The following is a 24,060-nucleotide window of genomic DNA, read 5'->3' as shown; positions in this document are numbered from 1 at the left end:
TCAGCCAGCTCGCACGCATAGATCGAATGATCTGAATCACACACAATTTGTCTCTCAAAAACAAATCTTGATCATGGACGATCGTCAGTCCCTAAAAAAAAAAAAAAAAAACGATTCACTCCTTCAAAACCGATCGTTCGCGCACTAACAAGTGCACTTAAATGATTCACCAACAAAAAAAATCAATGTCTCTCGCTCCAACACAGTTTATGGATCACTCAGAAAAACAGTAGGACGCTCAAAAATTCTTACAGTCAGAATAACGTCAAAAACAACAGTGTTCCGCACGAAACTCACGGCTCCAGCAACTCTCTTTTGTGCAGCCAGTCTCCAACACTGTTGTTCTCTGTCCGATGACGCAATCAGCCGAACTTCTGTTTTAACTACGTCTCACACAACAATGTTACTGTACACGAAACTTAATCTGACCGTGCACCACTCTTACATTATAGTTTCAGCGAAAAAATGTCGACGTCTCGTGCTGCGCTCATGGCGTTTCTGCCTCCTAACACTGCTTCACTCTTCTTCTTTTCGCTTTATGGCAGATTGCAACCATGACTGTCAAGGTGCATACCGCCACCTACTGTATAGAGAGCCTAAGTCCCGCCCCTCCGCTTCCGGCTCATGGGACCTTATTTCGGAAAAAATATGTATGGAAGTCAATGGCGAGAGATAACTTATCTTTTTATTCCGTCTGAACTGTGCCCTGAACTACACATATGATGTTTGCCAATTTAAAAGGTAATTATGAAAGTAAAGAAAGTCGCAGTTTGTCATAAAACAGAAGAGTAACGTTTAGTTTTATGTGAAAATTGCTCAATGAACTACATCTCTTGTCTCGCACTATGTGCGTCACAAGATCCGTTGCTCGTATGTGTGTATTCTGGCTCAAAACACTCAGGCATGACGGCATAACGTTACCATTATTATGTAAGACTATAGAAACAATGACTGACGTTAGCTTCAGTAAAGTTAGCTTCATTCATTGAGAGAAAAGGAATGACGTCGCGTGTGCGCCTTCTGGGTTTGTAGTCTTTGTAATTACGTGTTTTCACAGTCTTATACCTCAGCAGTTTTATATCAAGCTGCGACTTTCTTGACTTTAAAATGTATCTTTTAAATTGACAAACATCATATGTGTAAATCAGGGCACAATTCAAACGAGATCAAAATACTTGTTGTCTCTCGCCATTGACTACCATACAATGTTTTTCCGAAATAAGGTCCCATGGTGGTCGACCGGAAGGGGAGGGACTTAGGCTCTCTATTGGAGTATGTAACATGAGAACATATTATTATGACTATATAATCAAAAAAACCTAAATCCTATTATATATTCCTATGTTTTTCAAATATTGTACAACTGCTTTCTGTGCATCCTTTACCCCATCTCCTGTTGTTCCTAACAAACCTTCAATATTCCACTTTCTTCCTACCTGACTTATCTTTTGATTTAGTCTCATCCTCTCATCCCTATATTTCTTACAATGCAATAATACGTGTTCAACATCTTCCTTGGACCTACATTCTATACATTCATCAGATTGACTTTTACCCATTAAAAACAATGTTTTATTTAATCCTGTGTGATCAAACCTTAGCCTGGTTAAAACACTCTCCTCTTTTCTATTACTTCTATTCACACCCTGTGCATTAATAGATTTTTGCAATCTGTAATATTTCCTTTCACTTTTATCCACATCCCACCTGTCCTGCCATTTTTTCATCATTTCTTTTTTAATTATTGCCTTAGCCTCTCCTTTTCCAAGGGGTATATTTATGGTATCATTCGTCCTGGTTGATTTTTTTGCTATTTTATCTGCTCCCTCATTCCCTTTTATTCCTATATGAGCAGGTACCCAACAGAATCTCACATCTATCTGTAGTCTCTGTAATCTAAATAAACTTTGTTGGATTTCTAGCATTAGATCTTCTCTATTATATAGAGCTGCTACAGAATCAACACAACACACCACTCGGTCTGGTTTTACTTCCTCAACCCACTGCAGTCCTACAATAATCGCCATCATCTCTGCCGTATACACTGAAGCCTGATCATGTTCATTGTTGGTATATAAATTCCTATTCCTACATTGTCCTTCTCATCCTTAGATCCATCTGTATACATTTCTAAATAACTATAATATTTGTTCCTTATATATTGACTTGCCAGGTGTCCTTTCCCACTCTCTTCCCATTCTTTTTTTAGTTCCAGAATATTTAAATCTATCTCCGTTTTAGTAAATATACCATATAGATATTGAATATGGATATTACTAATAGGTGTAGGTGAATTAAACCAGATATTATTCACTCTATATTCGTCTGATTTTGTTTTTGTTACCCATCCAAAGCCATTACCTTTAAAAGACCTATACTCCCAACATTCTTGAATAATACTCTTTGCATGATTTCCACATCCACTTAAGCAGCAGTATGCAAGCATGAGCTTATCTCTTCTCAGGTCTGAGGGCACTTCTCATAACTCAACCTGGATTGCTTTAATTGGTGTTGATCTCATTACACCCGCACATATCCTCAATGCTTTATTACTGACTCTATCCAACTTCAATAAATGTGTTTTAGCTGTTGCTCCATATACATATAAGAGCAGACAAGATGGACAGTTTTCTCTTCTCATAGTGGATCAAAGACTGATATAATGGGATTCTTGCTCATGCACTGTGTTGATGATAAACTGGATGTAATTTAAGTTCTGTTGCTTTTATATGAAGATACCCAAAGCCTACTGTTATTTATCTCCATATAAAAGACGTGTTTATTTATCATTTTACTTGAATTACAAACATGGTTTTATATATAGCCCTATATATATATTTTTTTTAAATATGACAATATCCATAATAGGGGCACTTTAAGTGACTGCCTATGTGTACTCAGCTTTCCTTTCTCCTCCCCGGACTCTCAGCTATACACACGCACCTACATATATAAATAAATATGATCAGGTTTTCAGATTTGTTAAGCCTGCATTAACTGTTTTTTTTTTTTTTTTTCAGGCCTTGTGTTAAAGGACACATTTAAAGACTTTAAATATTTCCCAATCATATTTTCACTGAGAGTGAGTATTCATGCCTATCGTTTCACTAATGACAGCTGATCAGACACTACGTTCAGAACTGAGTTGCACAGCTAGTTCGATTTAATAAAGGTCAAAGGTTGAATCCCAAAATTTAAAAGGTGAAAGTTGAGTTTCAGAGAGTGTTGAAATCACATTCTAGAATGTTAAATCGGAAGTAAAATAAAAAAAATCCTTTGAGGGTTTTTGGTGTCACAGTATTAGCTCTGTCTGTAAAATATTGGGAATGTTTGGTTCAGGAAATGTGCTAGCAGGATGGTGTGTCATTAAAACACAGGGGTCCAGTACTCAGTCCATAAACATTTATTGTAACAGATCGTGAATCAGGCCATATAGTAGAATGGGAATCAGATATAGATTTGTATGCTGGTTTCTATAAACAAATAAACAACAAACAGAATCTTAAATATAATAAACACCATAGAACTTCAACTAATAAATCATTAATCACATAATCCAATCCTAAACAATTCAACATCAAAATAATAAGAACAATGAAACATAAGAAACAATCACATAGAACATTTCAGAATTAGACCCAAACAGAATCTCAATAATTAACATTATGAAACAAATCAAAAGAGCACAAACTTACATTGTCAGGAACACATCAACTCCACAAAGGCTCTCATTAGGACAGAAAGAAAGGACAGTCTGCTTCCATTGCATATGGCACACACCAACACACCAAACAAGAGTGATTTATCAATCATTAAGAGCACCTGAGGAGACTTAGCTCCATCCATGACTGGCTACGTCATGTGATCCATGGAAATTCTTAACACTGTCACTGATATTACTTTCTTGAAAACATTTACAAAAATAGATACAATGTTTTTTTCACATCAATTGATGTCCCATTGTCAGTCTCCATCAAAGTACTGTATTAGATTAGCTATAGGGTAGAAGTCTTCTACTAAACCATTCTCAAGACAACACACATTCACAGAAGGTAAAAATGAATGAAATTAACAGGATTGATGATTGAACAGTTACACAAAAGAAAAACAGACTTGAAATTATTACTTGGGAGATTGACTTCTACCATGAAAGGAATAGGACATCAAACATTATAGCACTGTGAGCTCAACATATGACGTGTATACATATTTTTGTGTGCATTATATATTTATGCATTTCCACAGTATCTTGGATTTTTCAGTGTCATTTGTTTTATATTGTAATTAGTTCATTAGCTTTATTCTCATCATAGAGTTGTTCATAGTTTATTTTAGTTGTATTATGAGTAGCAGGTTAAATCATTTAGTGAAATCTGTAATGATATAATTGCTGATTAAACAACGGATTAAACAACTCCACAAACAGCATTACATTTCACTTTACTAACCATTTCTCTCATACATCTACTGCAGCAGTTATTGAGAATCAACAGAGGTTTAGATGTTAAAGGGTTAGTTCACCCAAAAATGAAAATTCTGTCAGTAATTACTCACCCTCAAGTTGTTCCAACACCGTAAGACTTTCGTTCATCTTCGGAACACAAATTAAGATATTTTTGATTAAATCTGAGAGCTGATCACTCCTCCATAGGCTTCTAGGTGACTGAAACTTGCTGGCCCAGAAAAGTTATTAAAGCGATCGTTAATATAGTCCAAGTGACTACAGTGGCTCGATCTTAAGTTTATAAAGCGTCGAGAATACTTTTTGTGGGCAAAAATAAACAAAAATAACGACTTTATTCCACTATTCATTTCCTTCTCTCTGGGCCTCGAGTTGGTTCACGTAGTGTTTAAGCGTAGCGCGTCTGTTCTGCACGTCACCACGCATCACACACATGACAAGCGTCGACCAATAGTGAGCATACGTGGTGACGTGCAACACAGACGCGCTACGCTTAAACACTACGTGAACCAACTCGAGGCCCAGAGAGAAGGAAATGAATAGTGGAATAAAGTCGTTATTTTTTTTTGTTTTTGCACACAAAAAGTATTCTCGTCGCTTTTATAAACTTAAAATTGAGCTACTGTAGTCACTTGGACTATATTAATGATCTCTTTAATAACTTTTCTGGGCCAGCAAGTTTCGGTCACATAGCAGCCTACGGAGGAGTGAGACATGGCTCAGATTTCATCAAAAATATCTTAATTTGTGTTCCGAAGATGAACGAAGGTCTTACGCGGTTGGAACAACATGAGGGTGAGTAATTACTGACAGAATTTTCATTTTTGGGTGAACTAACCCTTTAATGTTTGGTTGACAATGTTTTGTTTTATGTTACCATTATTATTATTATTATTATTATTATTTTTTTTTTTTATTATGGCAAGAACATCAAGAGAAAATGTGATAAGATTGTGCTGGCCCTTTTGGTGTTGATAAAGATACAGGTATGCGTTTGATTCAGAGATCATATTCAGAGACTATTCTTTGATTATATAGATATCATGTTATATATTTCATATTATTGATTATAACAGTCCTATGATTGCTATCCAGCCGCTTAATCTGACGGATTGTACACCAAAAAGTTTTAAATATACACACAGACATTGTAGAATCAGCATCTGAATCTCATTAACGGTGACATGCTTCATGCTGCAATGCATTGTGGGTGCATCATATAAGACTCATCAATGGCTCCCAGACTGCATTGCGGCATTAAGCATGTCACCATTGTTGAGATTTATATGCTGATTATTGATGTCTGAGTGAGTCTAATAAATGCTGGAGTTCATCCAGTAGATTCTGGATGACATCAGTGATTCAGACCACTATATGATGTCTATATCTTTATCATCCACATGTAGCCAACATCATCTGAGCACATCTTCTCTTGCTGTTCTTGCCATAACAAACACAGTAAGAGTCGCCAGAGAAAAACTAATGTTAAAAAGTCAAACTGCACAACTAAAGCAAACACTGATCACCATAATGGTGGCATCAAACGAAACATATACACCAGTCTGGTTAGTAATAAGTAAAGCTGGTAATGCTGTTTGTGGAGTTGTTTAATCCTCCTCTGTTGAGATCTTGAGAGATTGAATGTGCCATCCATTTGACCTTTTTTATGATTTTTTTTTATTTTACAAATGTTTACATTGCGGCGCTTACACCAACCAAAATCCGATGTCTGTCTGACGTTGGACTTTGACATTAAACAAACGTTGGTTTTAGATGTGAACACGATGTTAATTTTCAAACACAATAATTTCTGACTGCTGTTGACAGGTTTTACTGGTTTTGAACAGCAGACAAATCAGATATCTTTTGACAAGATCTGGCGTCCGGGGTCAAATATATCTGATATTTCTGACGTGGAGATCCTTCCGATCTAACATCGCATACCTCATAGAACAGCATAGATGTTTTAATGTTTCTCTATCTAGTGTTGATGTACTGTAGCATTAGGTTGTGCCCCGCTCTCCCCCTAAGTATTATATGTATAAGTTAACATTTTTAAAGTAAAAGTACAATTACATATAATTGATTATATTCTTTGAAACATTTACATTGATATTTAATAATTCATGGATACATTACAATTGTGAATTCCATTCATATCTTCTTGACTCTTCGTGTAGTCCTAGAAGATACTGAGATCAGATCTCTGTGTGGATAACATCTGCTGTCAGACTCTTTGTTCATGCAAAAATCTCACCGTATTATTACAATTTAATGGCCCATAGAGTGTTTTTCAATCCTGATCAATGGAACCCATGCATGGCTCTGCAAATTTTATATGTCTCCATTATTTAACACATCTGATTCAGATCATCAGAACTGCATTGAATGTGTCAGAAAAGAGAAGTACAAAATGTGCAGAGCGGTGATTGAATATGCAGGATTGAAAACCACTGCACTAAATGATATAAATAACTGTCTTAAACATTTTAGCAAAGGCTCTAACATGCCTGAGACATTTGCACCATAGGCCTACTGTATATTTTTCTGATGTACATTCATAATTTCTTTAAAAGACATCTTACCTCATACTTAGACTTTCATTAGAAGAACTTTCTTGTTTTTCTCAACATCTGCTTTGAAACAATTACACACACAATTAAACATGTTGCACAATAAAGATGATGTTTTCCTCTCACTATAGTCTCTGTAAGTGATGCTTACCCTTTCTGGAGCTCCTGCAGCGATAGTAAATCACACAAGCAACTAATACAGCTGCAAATACACACGCCAGCAGAACAGCAACAGCTATTACTGCTACAACAACTAAAGACAGACCTGGACCTGGATCAGATACAAAGAGTGAATCTGTCAGTGTGTTCATTCCATATATATATTATAAGATATGGAGGAGAAACATACATTCTTGTTCAGACTCTTGCTCATTCCACCTCTTGCTGGACTTATTAGACACAGAAGCTGGAAAAGACGAGAGAATAATAATAAAGAAGTTTAAAAAAGCACACAGCAATTATTATTATTATTATTATTATTATATTAAATCGCATACTTCCGTACTATATAGCAGGCGAAAAACAGTGACAAAAGAAGTATGTCTGAATTCACAGAACTCATAAAACTGTAGGTAAAAAGTCCCCGGATGAGCCACTTCTTCTGGTGAGATTCTGAAGTGTGCATATGATGGACACTTTAATATCCCATAAGGCCTCGTGATAGGATTTATGAATGGAGGTGAAGCGCCGAACTTACTTTTTTAATGGTCGCACAGTACTTATTCAAAATAAGTGCCTACTCAAGAGACTATGTGATTTCAGGCGCATCCTTTGTGTATATCCTTCAAGTTTCCATTGTCGCTTGTCTAGCTTTATTTTATGTAAATGTAAATTTCTGTGGGTGAGTTTCACGTTTACTACCAGGTCTGTCTGTCTTGCGCTTGGTTCACATCTTGTAAATAAACTGCAGGGTTTGCTCCTTCAACTCACATTTATCATGTTATAATCATAACATAATCATCATGTTTAATAGCTCATAAATGAAGACTACTGAAAAAGATTGAACAGTGCCAGTCTCTAATCCTGACCAGGTCAGAAGGACTTACCACTGAATATTTTTATGGTGTCGCCAATGTTGCTCATTTTTCTGATGATTTTTGTGCTGTCACACTTGCTGTTTTGGTTCAAGCTTTCACTGGTTCCTGAGCTCTTGCTTTGGATGAAATTTGCTTCAAAACGTCCAGCATGTTCAGATCTGATGTTTGTGATGGTCAGAGATCCAGTCTCATAGTCCATCTCCAGTCTGTCTCTGAATCTCCCGTCTTCTCCATCATATAAACAGCTCTTACCGGGCTCTCCGTTGATCTGAGCTATGAGAATGTCATTAAAATACCACAGCATCTTGTCGAGTGGTTGTTTGGTAACACCAGTGTTTAGAGTAACAGAATCTCCCTCCAGCACGGACAATGACACTTTATCACCAAACGCACCTGAGGACACACATAAACAATTAGGCTATCCGTGTATGGTTCGCATGGTAATTTAAAGTCGTGTTCTGATTGGTTGAATTCTACAGGATGTCTGGGAGAGGTGTGTCAAAGCCACTAGATTACAATCTTGTCAAAAGCATGCAACCTTGAGCCAAAAAAGCGTAACGGCTAATGCTAACGCTGGTACGCATGAAAGGAGAGCAGAGGCCATTTTTTTATCAATGTATGTCTATGGAGGGGAGGCTTCACTACACTGAATAAACCAGTTTTGTGAGGAAACACATTATCATTTAAGAAATCGACAGCCTGTTCGCTAATCTTCAACATGTTTTATGCTAAACAATACTTTTGTTGGGCACAATATGTAGATTTTACTATATGTTAAAAGGTTATTTTATAAGGAAAGGCAGAGAAGGTAATGTCATGACAGGCAGGACTCATTTCGACATTACCATAGTATTTAATAGTAATATTGAGTGATACTGTATATTGTCTAAAGAAAATAAAAAATACAGATACTTTCTTTGGCTTTCAGGTTTGACCAATTATGATAAGACTTGAATTGCAATGACTATTAGGCTATAACTACATGTATGATGTGACGCTATATTATGCACTTTAATGAATAAAGACAAAATTATTCATTTAATTATAAATATTGTGTTATATTGTATGTTGTTTAATTAAAATAAATCACGTGTTGTGCCACCTACTGTGTGCCTAATGATATAACGCTTTTTAATGAAGGATGGTAAAAAAATACATATCATTTTAATGAATTCAATATTTATTAAATTACATCTCTAGGTGTGTGTGTGTCGCGTTCTTTGTCGGTCTGCCTGGAAACAAATGCCGTGACACCAAAAACCCTCGTGGAAGAAGAAAGTCGTTGTGTTTAAAAATGTAATGACCGCTTACCAGGATCAACTACTGGATTTTCAAAAGTATGTGAATTTTGGGGCACCATTGTTGTAGTAAACTTGCACAACGTGCTTGAATTAATAATTTATTTGTAGGGACAACGATATTATATTTCCATGCCCCTAAAGCTGACGCAGTCACGCAGAAACAAAACGAACTGTGATTGGTTGCGTTACATGTCAGTCAAACGTCCTCTTGGGCGGTTCTTGGCCAAGAGAAGCTGCGATAGAGTCCACTGGACCTTCTGCTGCCAGTCTGACTCTGAAACTCTGAAGGTCTGGTTACGCGATACTAGAAAATAGCGGACTTGGCAACCTTGACTATTCATGTCAAGTAGGCTAGCTGTTTGTAAAAATAACATTCAAACTCGGGCCCTCGATCCTTCCGGGCGGAACACTTGACAGAAACGCACGTTAATAAACAATTATTATGTGTCATCCTAAAAGCGTAGATGATAGCCTAGTTACAACATGTCAGGAGTTACAGAAAGGAAGGCATTAGTAACATTGGCGAACTGTTTTTGTGTCGACACAGCTTCATACACAGACGATAAAGTCCCGCCCTCTGAAACCTGCCGGCAGCAAAACAAGAAATAAAAAAATACAGGCACACAGCAGTGTTTCTGTAGACAGACACTCCTAGACACACACTCCTAGTCGATCATGAGTCATGATTGAGAGGCAATCTTTTGTAAGAGTCTAGATAGGGTGAATTGCCCTAATGTGGGACACTGCCTAATGTGTGACACCTAAGGTCTAGTGTTTGTAGGTCCCCCATAAATACATGAATGACAGTGAAACTATGGGTTAGACAAAGCTGTGGTGTCATGTGATCAAAATCACATGACCTATCAAATGTCCAATAATATTTGAGGGTGGAGCAATCATCAAACAGGAGGCACCTTGTGTGAAGACCATCTGAACGCCATTGACATAGTTTTAACCAGTTTGACTGTTGTTAGACTGTTGGCCAGGGCATGGAATGTCCCTAAATCTACTCTCCAGTGAATCTAAAATTAAAGATTTTACTATTCTACATGTATCAATGTGATTTTTTGGTGTTTTATCATAGATTTTTCAGTGTCCCACATTAGGAAGCTGCAGTTTTTCCTCAGACGACTTGCAATAAGAGCACTAATATGTCTATAAGTTATCTTATGAATGGGTTATTTGAATTTTCTCTTTTGATTTGATTAGGATACATCCTGGGTTTTTTAAAATGGTATTGGGTGTGGATTTAATGTTTTGGTTACACATCGAAATATGTCACATAAGTCTGAAGTGCAAAAAATTTCCCACATTAGGGCAATTCACCCTACTTTATATTGAATAGCCTACATTTGCATGATCACCTTTAAATAAAAACAAAACACCCTTGAACTAGGAAAACATTCAAAGGACCAAAAAAAAAAAAAAAAAAAAAAAAATTACACGGACTGAACGAGTGGAACATGTGTAGCCTAATAGTTAGGCCTAATAGAGTTCAAGTGAAATTAAACTTCGCTGAAAACAGGAAATAATTAAGTCAAGTGACTTACCGACAAGAAAAATAGACAGAGTGAACACAAAATAGACTCCCATAGCCTTACTCCTCGCAACAGGTACCCGTGATGAATCAACTAATCTGAATTCAGATGATTTTACTTCCTTCTAGTCCGTCTTTATCTCGACGAATGAAAATCCACGGAAAATTCCACAGAAAGTAGATGTTTTTTTTAAACTAAAGACTAAACAAGTATAGCCTAGAGAGTGAAACAGAAACACAACCGCAAACAATTAAAAAATAAATAGATAAATAAATAAACAAACAAGGAACAATTACTACACTTATTACTGGTTGCTATGCTTCCTGTTAAATGATCTGTGTTTTCAAGTAAAACTAGTCGACTAATAATTGTAAAGGTTGATCTACAATGAAATTTTGACGAGTTATGATTCTAGGTACACATTTTGACTCCTTAACAACTTACAGCTATTGTGGTCTGTTGCTGCTTTTAAGTGATTTGCGGCACACATATGCAGTTGAATATATTGGGTCAGTCAGGGTCAGGGACGCTAGATCAGCTTAAACAGTGAAGAATCGCCTATATGTATTCAGTATGACACCGATGCAGTGTATGACTATAGGCTATAGCGTATATATATATATATATATATATATATATATATATATATATATATATATATATATACATATATATATATATACACACACATACGTGGCCTATAAAAGCCTATATATAGTGTATAGCCTACCTATTAGCCTACAGGCTCCTAGACCACAACATATCGCCTGCAGCACAATTTGCAGTGAAATCCAAAGGCTTGGTTCACTTTCTGTTTAGTGTTCAGTCGCGTTATTTTGCGTCGGATCTTTACACCATAAAGCTGGCACAGTCGGAATAGTTGAATGTGTAATCTGAGATCCCCATTAAATTTTTGACTAGTCAATTAAAAGCACGGCTATTAACCCATTATTAAATAGGCTAATAGACTAATGTTTTCATTCTAAAATAGTCAAAAGTACCATTGACCTGGATGTAGCCTATGACTTAATTATTGTTAAAATCCGGACACTGTGGCCATGCGTGCAGCAAAGAACACTCAGAATTAAGCTTGCCGAAATAAGTTCATTCCGCAGAAGAAGCGATTCTCTCAAGAGAAAGAAAGATGCATGACTAAAGCGTGGTCACTAAGCTAAGTCTAAAAGAAATAAGATAAACAAAAAGAAGAAAAAGACTAAAACTAATTCCTCTCTCGGTACTCAGCCAACGAGGTATGTTTTATTTGTCAAAATAGTTGTAGATAGTGATGGCAAAATGAGGCTTCCTGAACCACTGAGACCTCGCAGCCCATTGCTTCAGCCAAAGGTTCATTACTCGAAGCTTCATTCAGCATTGCTCACTAGTGACACCTAGCTACTGTGCAAAGAAATAGCAGACAAATTAATTCATTCTGAACCAGTGTCACGCCTCCCCCCTCCCCTCCCCTCTCTCCCTCATTTTATAAAAAATGTTTTTTTTTAATAAAAAATGTATATTTTTAAAAACACTTTTATAAATAAAAATATTTATTTGTAATGTAAATATACAAATACATATTTATATTTATTTGTATATTTATATTTAAATGTATATTTTATAAAAATATTTGTATAAATAAAAATATTTATTTATTTATTTTGTACTCACTGTTGATGTCTGTAACCTTTCATTTGCAATAATAAAAAGACATGATGAGACATGTGTCCATTACTGGGTATAATATAAAATATGCACAAGTAAATTCAGACAGAGAAAGATACAGAGTCACACACACAGTTCATTAATTATTCATAAATTGTTTGGATAGTGACAGTATGAACAACAACAGTGGCACTGTGTTGAGTGCAGTGCTTATGTCAGAGGGAGTGTAATAAAGTATATTTATTCATTTAGCAGATTATAGATAACAGATTAAAGTAAACTGCAACAGAATAGTCCGGGAGGAAGGATTACAATAGTTTTTTTATTGAGAAACAGAATTATTTCAAGTGTGTTGGGGTTTAGACGATTCCTCTTCTTGGACAAAATCTCTCTAGCCTTGGAAAAGATCCTTTCACAAGGAACAGAGGATGCAGGGGAACGTAAAAATGCCAGTGGTATAAATGAGGACACTGATGCTTCTGTTGAGCCCAGACAGGGGAGGATTCCCTCTTTCTTGCTGTCTCCATTACCAGGAAAAAGGAAGAGTCACAAAAAGCAAACAAATCCAAAAGGGCAATCCAAATCAAAAAGCAGTCCAGTCCAGATCCAAAAATCCAGAGCAATCCAAATAATCTTATCTAATTAATATAACAAGACTATAATATAGCTAGGCCTACTATAATAATAATGTACTACAACTATTCTAACCTGATAATGTAATAATATACAGCCCTCACATATGACACAATAACGACAATGACAATAATAGTTTTCTAACTCTGACTCTCTGACACTACTACAACTGCTTCTACTACTGCTGATCAACACCCACAAGGTGGCGCGAGTTTCGAACCGCCTTTTATCCGGAAGCGACACTCAGACCGAACCGATGACGTATCCACACAAACCGAGGCCTCGTTTGTCATTAGTCACGTGATTTTCACGTTACCAACACAAGCCTCGAATCGCGGCTTCATCTGGCACGCCCACTTTTTCTCGACACACGCTCCGACGCCTCGGTTCAAATGTCACATCACTAGCTGCTCGCCCTCTTTAACAATACAGTTAAACTAAATGTACGAAGCAAACTTTGTACAAAGCTGAAAAACCCTCAACAACAGTGAAATAAGATCGCATGATTTGTCTGTCAATCACATGCATGTAAAAGCAATAGTAGGCTCCCAGCACATTTTCGGTAGAACGAAAAAAAAGAGCACTTAATTTAATGTCAACCATACCCCACTTATTTATTTTTTTTCTTCATACTACATCTCTCTTTTTTATAGGACCTTTACCTTAACCGTCTTTGCTTTTAAATATGAAATTATTCAAATAAAAACATTCAAATTATCTTACCTGGACTTACTTTTAAAGATTAGTAATAAAACATTTTCTCTTGACAACAGGGAAAGCTAGTATGTTTGCTTAGCATACCGTCAAAAACTACAATTTATTTAATATCAGTTTAATATCATGTTTTGCTTCAAAATCAAAATTAGGCTACTTGAAATTACTTCTGTGGTTTCATGTGTGAGAATATATAATTTTATTAAATTCTATAATACAGGCTATGTTGATTAGCATTGCATTAATGGGTTTGTTCACCCAAAAATGAAAATTAGCACACAATTATGATTTACTCACACATAATTAAATGTCCTGGCTCCTCCAAGTTGAATGGCTGGAAAAAATTTAAAACCCAAAAAAGTGCATCCATTCATGATAAAAAATAAAAATAAAAAAATACTCCACATTGCTCCCGTGGGTTAATAAAGGCCTTCGGAAGCGAAGCCATGGGTTTTTGAAAAATACCCACATTTATAACTTTATAATCTAAAATAACTAGCTTCCGCCAGACGATCGTACGCATAAGCAAATTGACTTGCGCCACAAGAGTAACCTATGACACATGTATGATGTAGAATGTAGGAGTATCGTAAGCTTAGACGCCTCTCGTGGTTTTAACAAATAGGGCTGTGCAACAAACTGAAGCTCCTCTTCTATAATATATATACGTTGTGCGTCGAGTCAGGGGTTAGTCTTCCACCGTAAATCGATGCGTATGGTCGTCTGGCTAAAGCTAGTTATTTTAGATTATAAAGTTTTAAATATGGGTATTTTCCTTACACAAACACATGGCTTCACTTCAGAAGGCCTTTATTAACCCCCTGGACTAAAAGTGGACCACTTTTATCATGGATGGGTGCACTTTTTTGGGCTTCAAATTTTCTCTAGCCATTCACGGCCATTATAAAGCTTGGAAGAGCCAGGACATTTTTTAATGTAACTATGATTGTATTCATCTGAAAGAAGAATGTCATATACACCTAGGGTAGCTTGAGGGTGAATAAATCAGGGGCTAATTTTCCTTTTTTGGTGAAATATCCCTTTAAAGACATACATCATTCTTATGAAAATACCTAAGATATCGCTATATGTGTTTGTCTTCATGTTTCATCAGTCAAATGTCTCTATTTGCATGTTATTATATCCATATTGGCATTTCCTGAAACGTCATAAGTGAATCATTCTATGAATCTCACTTGTGGACTTTCTGTGCGAGGTATGAATCAGTGTGTACTGGGCTTCCAGTATGAATGAAACAGAATTGACATGAGAGTGTTTGGCGCTCCATATCGCTATCATCTCCCCATTTTGGGTAAAAATAGAAAAATAATACTAAAGTACTTTGTAACGTAGTTACTTGAGTAGTTTTTAAGCAAACTACTTATTTACTCTTACTTGAGTCATATTATTTTTCAGTACTTCTACTTGTACTCAAGTAAATTAATACTTAAGTAGCAATATTTTTACTTGAGTACAATTATTTAGTTCTCTTTCCACCACTGATCAATATGTACCAGCCGCGATAAAACATGCTGTAACCGTGAGGACATAGCTTGCAATCATCCTTTCTCTCTCCAGCTGGATATGTCAGCTCTTTTATTTATATCAGCATAGGGGAGCGAGAAGGTGTTAGTATCAATTAACCACGGTTGGTTGCAGTGATCATAGACATAATAAATATGCGAACCGGTTCTTTCGGACAGTTCGTCTCTATGTAGCCTAATGACGTAATTTCTGTCATCCCGGCAGATAAAAATACATTTAGCCTAAATAAAGTAATTTGTAATCATAACTTAAGTTAAATAATAGTAATCGTCTTCTTGGATTGGTTTCCTACATTTACGTTTTGCAAATTAACCCAAAAGCCTAGAAGCACAATGGGGGGATCCACTGTATAGCAACACTCTAATGGAATTAGTGGGCTAAAGTCAGTCATACCTCGACTTTCTTCCAAATAACACACATTTCATTCATAATGGGTAATTATGAATTCATAATTCATATAGGGACTTCTATACAATTATTAGAAAAACAAACCAAATCCACGTCCACTGTTGTCATTCTACTGAAGCTGTGATCCGATTGGTCGTCTCTGCTCTGGTGGGCGTGGCTACTGTCGCTGTACTGGTTTATGACATCAGGTCCACAAGAGGAGGGGACAAAAAACTGACAACATAAATGTGATATATCTTGGTATTTTGATCTGTAAAGAGTTGAATATATGAAACATATTTTGATTCAAATATGGTTATCAAGGATATAAGAGGTTTAATGTGTGGATGTAAATGGACTTGTCAAGTTTATAAAAAAATACAAATGTTTTTGATTTTATGTGGAAAATGAAACCACATGCACTGTGACATAAGTATAATGACAAAAGTATAATATTTTAACCATTTGTTTTCAGATAAGTACAATGGTAATATAAATGATAAAAAATTTAATTAAACAGAATGCTGTCTTTTTAATTAGGTTTAATATTTTTCTAACATAAAGGAGTCTATATTCATAAACATTCAAATTCATATGTCATATTTTAGGATAAAACGATGGCTTCACTACTTGTTATATAGCATAAAAGTGGACAAACTAGTAAGAATAACAGTAAACATTTTTTTCTGTAATTAAATACGTGGACATTTATAACAGATCAAGCAAATTAATTTAAAATACCCAGTACATTCAATATAATGTTAGTGTCTGCAGTGGCTCTTCACTCACTTCAACATTTTCTTGAGATGCTCAATAATATATCATCCATTCTTCATTCTGCTTATCCTCTTGGATGTGTCGGCCCTATAGCAAGTGACATGAGCAGGCCCTGTGGCCACATGTTATCTAAAGTTTATTTATAAAACACATACATGCACAATAATAAGTGCTTTACATGAAAAATATTTAAAAAATAATACAAGCAAATATTTTTTAAAATGCATCAAAAGAGTTACAAAAATGACAAGAAGGATACACAGATAAAATAAAGTGCAGTCGGATGTACAGTAACAGTGTGTTTTGAGTCTGGATTTGAATGTGAAACTGTAGGAGCAGATCTGATCTCTTCTGGAAACTGGTTTCAGCTGTGCTGGCATAATAGATACAAGCAGACTCTCCTTACTTTGAGTAAACCCTTGGTATTTCTAGCTGACTTGATTCTGATGATCTGAGTGATCTGTTTATATTCAGTAAGAATATCTGCAATGTATTGAGGGTATTTGTATTTTCATCCAAAACAATTTTCTCATAAAGGAGACAATAAAAAGTACCTTGTCCTTGAAAATCAATTTTAAATGTAACTGGGAGCCAGTGTAAAGACCTGAGGACTGGTGTGATATGTTCATATTTTCTGGTTCTGCTCAGAATCCTGGCAGCAGCGTTCTGTATGAGCTGCAGCTGTCTTATGGTCTTTTTAGGAAGGCCACAATAGTATGGTTGTTGAGGCCAATAACAAGCAGGACATACATCTCAAAAGTAATTAAAAAAAGTAATTCTGTAAAAAAAAAAAAAAAAAAAAAAAAAAAGCTATTTAAACCGGTAAATCTAACAACGCACACTGCTACTAAAATCTTTACATAAAAAAAGTTGTCACCTTTAACATATAGTGACAAACACCATTATTATAATGGTGGTTGCCACATGAAGAATCATGAAGAAGTTCATCACAAGTAGCTTGTCCACAAGCTCCTGAATTACACTAGTACTGTATATAGAAGGTGAAACACAAGGCAAACACCAACACCAAATTTGAAGTGTCAAACGGGATTCTCTGAATATCAGTTAACAGTTTTCGCCTTAAATTATAATTTGATTCACATTTTTTACTTCTAAAAACTGTACATTTAACAGTATTTAACTATACAAATTACATGAAATGTCTGATCTTTTACAGTTTTTGAACTTATAAACAGTTTTTTTCCTTTTTAAATTTAACAATATTTTACAGTTACAATTACACAACTGTTTCACAGTGTAATCAGATTCCAAAAAATAAGCACATGTAATTAGATTATATTCCTTTTTAGATGCTCATAATCTGAATCCAGTTACTTTGACTACATGATTACTTATTTTTCACAAAAATGGCAGGGAATTATTCAGAAATAATTATCATTAATGTCAAATTATTGACTCTCCCTAATTTTTCTTTTTTAACTTTTACATTTTCTGTTCCCAAAAGTTTTATGAAATTTCACACAAAGACAGCCCACTTGTCAGGTGACTACTTACATGGAACCTAGAATTCAGCATAAATGTGACATGGATCAGCTGAGAGTCAGCTGATGCGAGCTTGACTAACGTGACCTGCCAGAACTAAGACTATGCTTGATTATTATTTAATAAAAATGTTAAACTAACGGTTGGGTTTGTCCATATTTGACCAAAACATGGCTTGAAACAACTTTTTAATTTTTTAGAGTTAAAGGTACAGTCTGCAGTTTTTCCTCTTTGTCGCCATCTCTGTTCGAAATCTGCAATTGCAGTTATTCGCGGAATTATCAACTTTACGTGCGTTGTGCCTCGGCATGGCACAGTGCTATGGAGTCAATATAATGTGAGATAATAGAATGTGTGGCTGTCAATCACCGTGCCGGTGGTGTGAATACTGGCATTCGCAATCACAGATCCTACTTTTTGGAAGTATGACCAACATAAGAATTTTCACTGGAAAATGTCGTCTGAACAAGAAACATGCACTTTTGTTCTGACCAACTAAGGGGAAAAAAGCATTGCAGTAAATCGGGCCGATTAAATCTAACGATCGCGTATCACGTCAAACCGTGCAAATTATACTTTGTTCTCAAATTGTTAATGCTAACAACATCAGCATTGTGTGACTACATTTAATGCCCTTCCGATATTTGTCCTTGTTTTCGCATGGGCCCGGTTGCAGTTTTTCTCCGAAGTCTTTCGTGTTTTACAACGGGTGAATCTCCAGTTGTCGCTGGTGATTGTCGTTTGAACCTTTCTGGATCCGCCATCAAATTGATAAGTTTAATTATATCAAGTGCTGTGAGAAAAGGCTATAAATCTCCACCTCCAACATCCTCACACTCATAGCCTACTAGCCGAGACTCTTCTTTATGTGTAGAGATGTGACGTAATGACGCAAATACATGCTCGAATTTCCTGCAGAAATCCACCAGTACCACTGGAATTAAACACATTAATTTTTAACCCAAAAAAGCTACGGACTGCAGCTTTAAGCAATTTGGTTGTTTCTTATTATTTGGCTCATTGGGAGCATGTACAGGTTGAACAGGAGTGGCGCTAGAATTGAGCCTTGTGTGATTTCATATGTCATGGACATCCACTCAGGCTTATGGTCACCAATGTTCACATAGTAACCCCTTCATTCTAACTATAACCTGGACCACTGGGATCCTCTAATCCCTTTGACGTCACATGACATCAGTATTTCTCCTGTAAGAAAACAAATCACACGGTAAAGAGAGAGAAATGAGAAGTGAAATCAACACATCAGTAAGTTAATAAGGCTCGGTTTAAAAGTTATTTTTCCAGTTAGATAACTTTGATATAAATTCTATTTAGTCAGTGGAATTATAAATATACAGTTAATATACTGTAGATATAGTCTCAGTTGTTCTGTCTCTTCATGTAATCTCAGACTAACTGGATGATGGTGAGATCAGATCTCTGTTTGCACTGTTTTCACATTCTTTGTGAAATGAAAAATTAAATATTACTTAATTTTTACAATTTATGGCACACAGAATATTTGGAAATTAGATTTACAAATGGCACATTAGAGCAAAACGTTAAACTTGAACATTTTTGAACATTCTTGAGAAGCTTGCAACATGCATAAGACATTTGCATTTTTTTTTTTTTTTTTTATGAAAATTTACTACAAAGACGTGATAGATTTTCCCCTACACACCTGAGGGGAAACCAAGTTTAAGTGTCCCTGACACCTGAAAATATTACACTCAATTGAGTTAACTTCTTAATGTGCGGGTTGATGCCTAAGTATAGCTATTCTGACCGTATAAAATGCCTAAGGATTGTACTTACCTGACTGGAATCTAACCCCTAAGAGTCTCACACTGAGTCGAACGATGTCTCGTTAATTTCTGAACACTGTCACTTGGGATTTTTTAGTTTATACATTTAGATATGTCTAGTTTCTTTTCCCCTTTTGTTATATTCAGACATGATTCACTAACAAACAGACACTGACTGAGTGTTTTTGACCAAAGGGTTTGGAAACATTTAGGATTCAAAATCATATAAATGTCATTCCTGCTAGAAAAATAAATGTTAGTTATGATTAATTAAAAAAAAATCCATCACAGACACCATAGTAGTGCAGTATCTTACCTCATATTCAGACTTTCAACAGATGTTCAAGCTTGTTTTTCTCTACTTCTGCTGTAATAAATAAATTACACATACAATTAAATTCTATGTTTGCACAATAAAGACATTGTTTTCCTCTTACTATAGTATATGTAGGTGTCACTTGCCATTTGTGGACCTCCTGCGGCGATAGTAAACCACACCAACAGCTGCAGCTACAGACATCAGAACAGCAACAGCCAATGTTACTGCTACATAAACTGGAATCAGAACTGAACCTGGAACAGAAAAACACAGACAGTCATTAGTAATTACTGATACAGTAATTGGATATCCAGTCACGTGAAAAATAGTAAAATGAATTAAACCCTTGTTTAATTCCATGGTTTTATGTATCGGGACATAATAATAAAAAAAAAATCTTCTAAACAAAATGGAGAAGCCATGTATGAAAAACTAAGGACACCCTTACTGTTAACATAAGAATGAAGAGAGTTAGTAGCAGTCTTAAATCTGCTTTTCAAATGGCTTTGATTAACTGATTTTCAGCAAGTGTGATCATATCTATAATAGCAGAAGTTTTGATGGAGCCTTCATTTTTGTGTTAACACACTGCAAACCAGGAAAGACACCAACAATGATCATAGGCTGCTCTCACACTGTGAGCCAATTCCGATTTCGGAAAAATGGACAACATTAAAGTAAGCGATTATGCGTTTATGTAAAGTGTGATCTGCTGCAAAAGCCAGCTAATGTATGCACAGGTAATATATAAAAAACAAAAACAAAGAGGAGGATGTGAAAAAAGAAAGACGTTTCTAAACATTTATGTTTCGCTTGTCTCACTGTAATAATAATGAGTTGTGACACATCACTGTCCTTCACTGACTACCTTTCGAAACTGTCTTGATAACTTCAGGTATGTAAAATATTTGAAGCGACTCCCATGAGCGCAGAAATGTGACGAATGTTGCTCTAGACTAGAGTGACTTGAAAGTCTCATGAATTCCCATATGACTGTTCAGACTGAGGTCACATAGCAAAACATCAGACCTGTATCTGATTTAGGATCATATGTGGAAGTGACCCGAATGGGAAATTAAAAGGTCAGATTCCATGTGGCTTGTGCTGTTCAAACTGTGTTGAAAAAAAATTAAATCCCGAGTCATATGAGTAAAAAATAATAATTTGGCTTTGGGATTTTGGGTAACATTTAGCTGCAGTCTGCCAAAAACTGAGCCATTGATAAATAATTGTTGCTGCCATTAATCTATGAAGTGTTCCAAGGCCATTGACAAACAGTTTGAAGTCCATTATTCTATACAGTAAGAAAGATTAATCACAAGTTGAAAACATTCAAGACAGTTCCAATCTTCTCAGGAGTGGAAGTCCCAGGAAATTCACCCAAAGATCAGAGAAATCGCTAAACACCCAAGAGCTACACCTCAGAGTCTACTGGCGTCAGATAACATGTGAAATTATGAAGTTCATGGCAGTACAATTAGAAAAAAACGGGACAAGTATGGTATGTTTGGAAGGGTTGCCAGGATAAAGAACACAGCTGCACGGCTTAGGTTTGCAAAAAATACACAAGACTTCCAGAACAATGTCCTTTAGACAGACGACACCAAAGTGCACAGAAGACCGACCACAGCATATCAGCACAAACTGTTTCACATGACTGTAAAAAAAGAAAGGGAGAAGAAACATACTCCTTTCAGACTCCTGCTCCTTCCCAGTCTCGTCCACTTCATCGTTGATTTCGTCAGGAACAGACAGAGGAGCTGGAAAACAAGAGAATAAAAGAAATAAAAAAAAAGTCTGATATATAGGCAGTCAGAAAAGGAGCCTTTTAGAACCAGTTAGAATATTTTTAATATTGAATTATTCACAAGGTATGTCTACCGAAAAGGACTGAACAGTGTCAGTCTAATCTTGCCAAAACAGACATGCAGGAAATCTTTTCTGAAACAGGTTTTATACAAGGAAATATGATAAACTGGTATTTGAATGTCACGGTTTTGACATTCAAACAATCTCGTGTGTCAAAAGTGCTGCAGGCAAAATGATTAAATGACTCACTGCTGACGGAGACTATGAATGTTTTTATGGTGTCGCCGATGTTGCTCATTTTTCTGATGATTTTTGTGCTGTCACACTTGCTGTTTCGGTTCAAGCTTTGGCTGGTTCCTGAGCTCTTGCTTTGGATGAAATTTGCTTCATAACGTCCAGCATGTTCAGATCTGATGTTTGTGATGGTCAGAGATCCGGTCTCATAGTCCACCTCTACTATCTCTCTGAATCTCCCGTCTTCTCCATCATACAGACAACTAGTACCGCGCTCTCCGTTGATCTGAGCTATGAGGATGTCATTAAAATACCACAGCATCTTGTCGCGTGGTTGTTTGGTAACACCAGTGTTTAGAGGGACAGATTTTTTTTCTTCCATTGATACCAAGTTCAATTCAGAAGCGTCACCAAGCACACCTGCGAGAAAGATTAACAATAATTTGATTGTGTGTGTGTATAAATGTGTGTGTATGCATTTGATAAGAAATTCAACAAAACAGCAATGTGTTGAATTATGAGAAGCCGATGACAGAAGATCTTAAATCATAAAGATCTCTGTGGTGGATAAATATTGATTACAGCCTCGTTTTACATTAAATAATTCATAACTATTATCGGCTAATAGGCTACTATTTCTAAAGTTAGGACAAACACATTATAAGTCAAATTATAATGATTAACAAGTAAGATATCTAAAATGCATTTTCGACGAGTCATGATTCTAGGTGAATATATTGGAGTTGTTATAAACACCTTAAACCAGCCTGAGCTTGTTTCCTGGTTTAGGCTGTTGTAAAGTTTTTCTTTCTTCAAAGCAGAGACCAGTGAGACAGTCGGGATCGCGTTCAACTGAAGTTATTCTTTATTGAGAAACTCCTCTGTACGCGGCTGTAGAAACTTCCAACATGATCTAACTCTAATACAGTTTGCATTGTAGTTATATACATTCCAAGGGGGAGGGATTACATAGAGGTGGAGACTCTGAACAAAGCATGCAAATGAAGTAGGAACACACCCTACTCTGAGTCCAATTGAATCAGCATAACTATTCACATGCTGATACTGGCCAGGAGCTCCAATTCCAAGAGCCATCCCAGAGCCGTTAAAGACAAAAGGTGAAAGTCAATAAACCTAACGATTCAACATCTGGACTGTGGCTCTTGCTCCAAGGGCCATTAAAGACAATAGGTTAGCGTCTCCGTGATCTTACTCATTTAACTTACAAAGGAAAAACAGGTCAGGCAGGAATATCTTGCTGTAAACTCAATAATCACTTTCTCAGTTTATATACTATCTAAATTAAAACCTCAAATGCTAAAATCAGTATTCTTCACCGTGATGTTATGTAAGGAAGCATATCTGAAAACATATTCTTAAATTTTAACCCTTCAAGGCCTATACTGCGCAGTCAGCTCTGTTTGCTTTCAAAGGAGTTAAAGCACTTAAGTTTGGTTATCCAGGTCTAAACCACCAGTGAAGACCATTTATTAGTGGTGTTGTTACGTATGAAACAGAAGCTCAAGTTCATCTGTAGGCTATATTAAGAAAAGTATCGAGGCTTGTATCGTTTCTCCGAAAATCACGTGATCAACAGACTATGAGTTTTGTTTTTAGTTCAATCACTTGCGGGCACGGAACAAGGAAGGGAGCTAGGGAATTCGTTTACAGTACATTAAAAGCATTAAATTGGCTATTGGGTATTTTTGCTGGTAAAACTGGTTCAGACAGAGAACAAAGGGAGTGCTGACTGATTCTGTC

The 24,060-nt window shown here is 36.0% G+C and overlaps 2 protein-coding genes across 4 annotated transcripts in view; both read right to left on the bottom strand.

Moving 5' to 3' along the window:
• The window catches only part of LOC307169968 (uncharacterized protein), a 44,023-nt gene that overhangs the window by 19,497 nt on the left and 466 nt on the right, over nt 1–24,060 (bottom strand). The window contains exons 2-6 of one of the 2 annotated variants that reach the window (XM_079890865.1): nt 22,315–22,719; nt 21,945–22,016; nt 20,400–20,510; nt 20,254–20,304; nt 16,384–19,335 (exon numbers count right to left, since the gene is read on the bottom strand). The exons of the other annotated variant lie outside the window; for it this stretch is intronic. Coding sequence (XP_079746991.1) covers nt 20,261–20,304; nt 20,400–20,510; nt 21,945–22,016; nt 22,315–22,719 — 632 coding nt within the window. The 3' untranslated portion in view covers nt 16,384–19,335; nt 20,254–20,260. Of the gene's footprint in view, nt 1–16,383; nt 19,336–20,253; nt 20,305–20,399; nt 20,511–21,944; nt 22,017–22,314; nt 22,720–24,060 lie in introns of those variants that run through there. 2 annotated transcript variants of the gene reach the window in all.
• LOC307169971 (uncharacterized protein) lies at nt 5,387–11,243 on the bottom strand. Of its 2 annotated transcripts, none has more exons than XM_079890872.1 (6): nt 10,924–11,243; nt 8,082–8,465; nt 7,385–7,441; nt 7,187–7,306; nt 7,048–7,098; nt 5,387–6,668 (listed from the first exon to the last, which is right to left on the bottom strand). In XM_079890872.1, exons 1-5 carry the CDS (start codon nt 10,964–10,966, stop codon nt 7,055–7,057), a joined length of 648 nt encoding a protein of 215 aa, XP_079746998.1. In that variant the 5' UTR covers nt 10,967–11,243; the 3' UTR covers nt 5,387–6,668; nt 7,048–7,054. The 2 variants fall into 2 exon arrangements, with proteins under 2 accessions (XP_079746998.1, XP_079746999.1); XM_079890873.1 differs by having other exon boundaries at nt 7,048–7,095.

This window comes from Squalius cephalus (assembly GCF_949319135.1).
Source record: "Squalius cephalus genome assembly, chromosome: 13".
Taxonomy (NCBI): domain Eukaryota; kingdom Metazoa; phylum Chordata; class Actinopteri; order Cypriniformes; family Leuciscidae; genus Squalius; species Squalius cephalus.
Note: the sequence above shows the minus strand (reverse complement) of the source record. Positions and strands in the feature narration are given on the sequence as shown.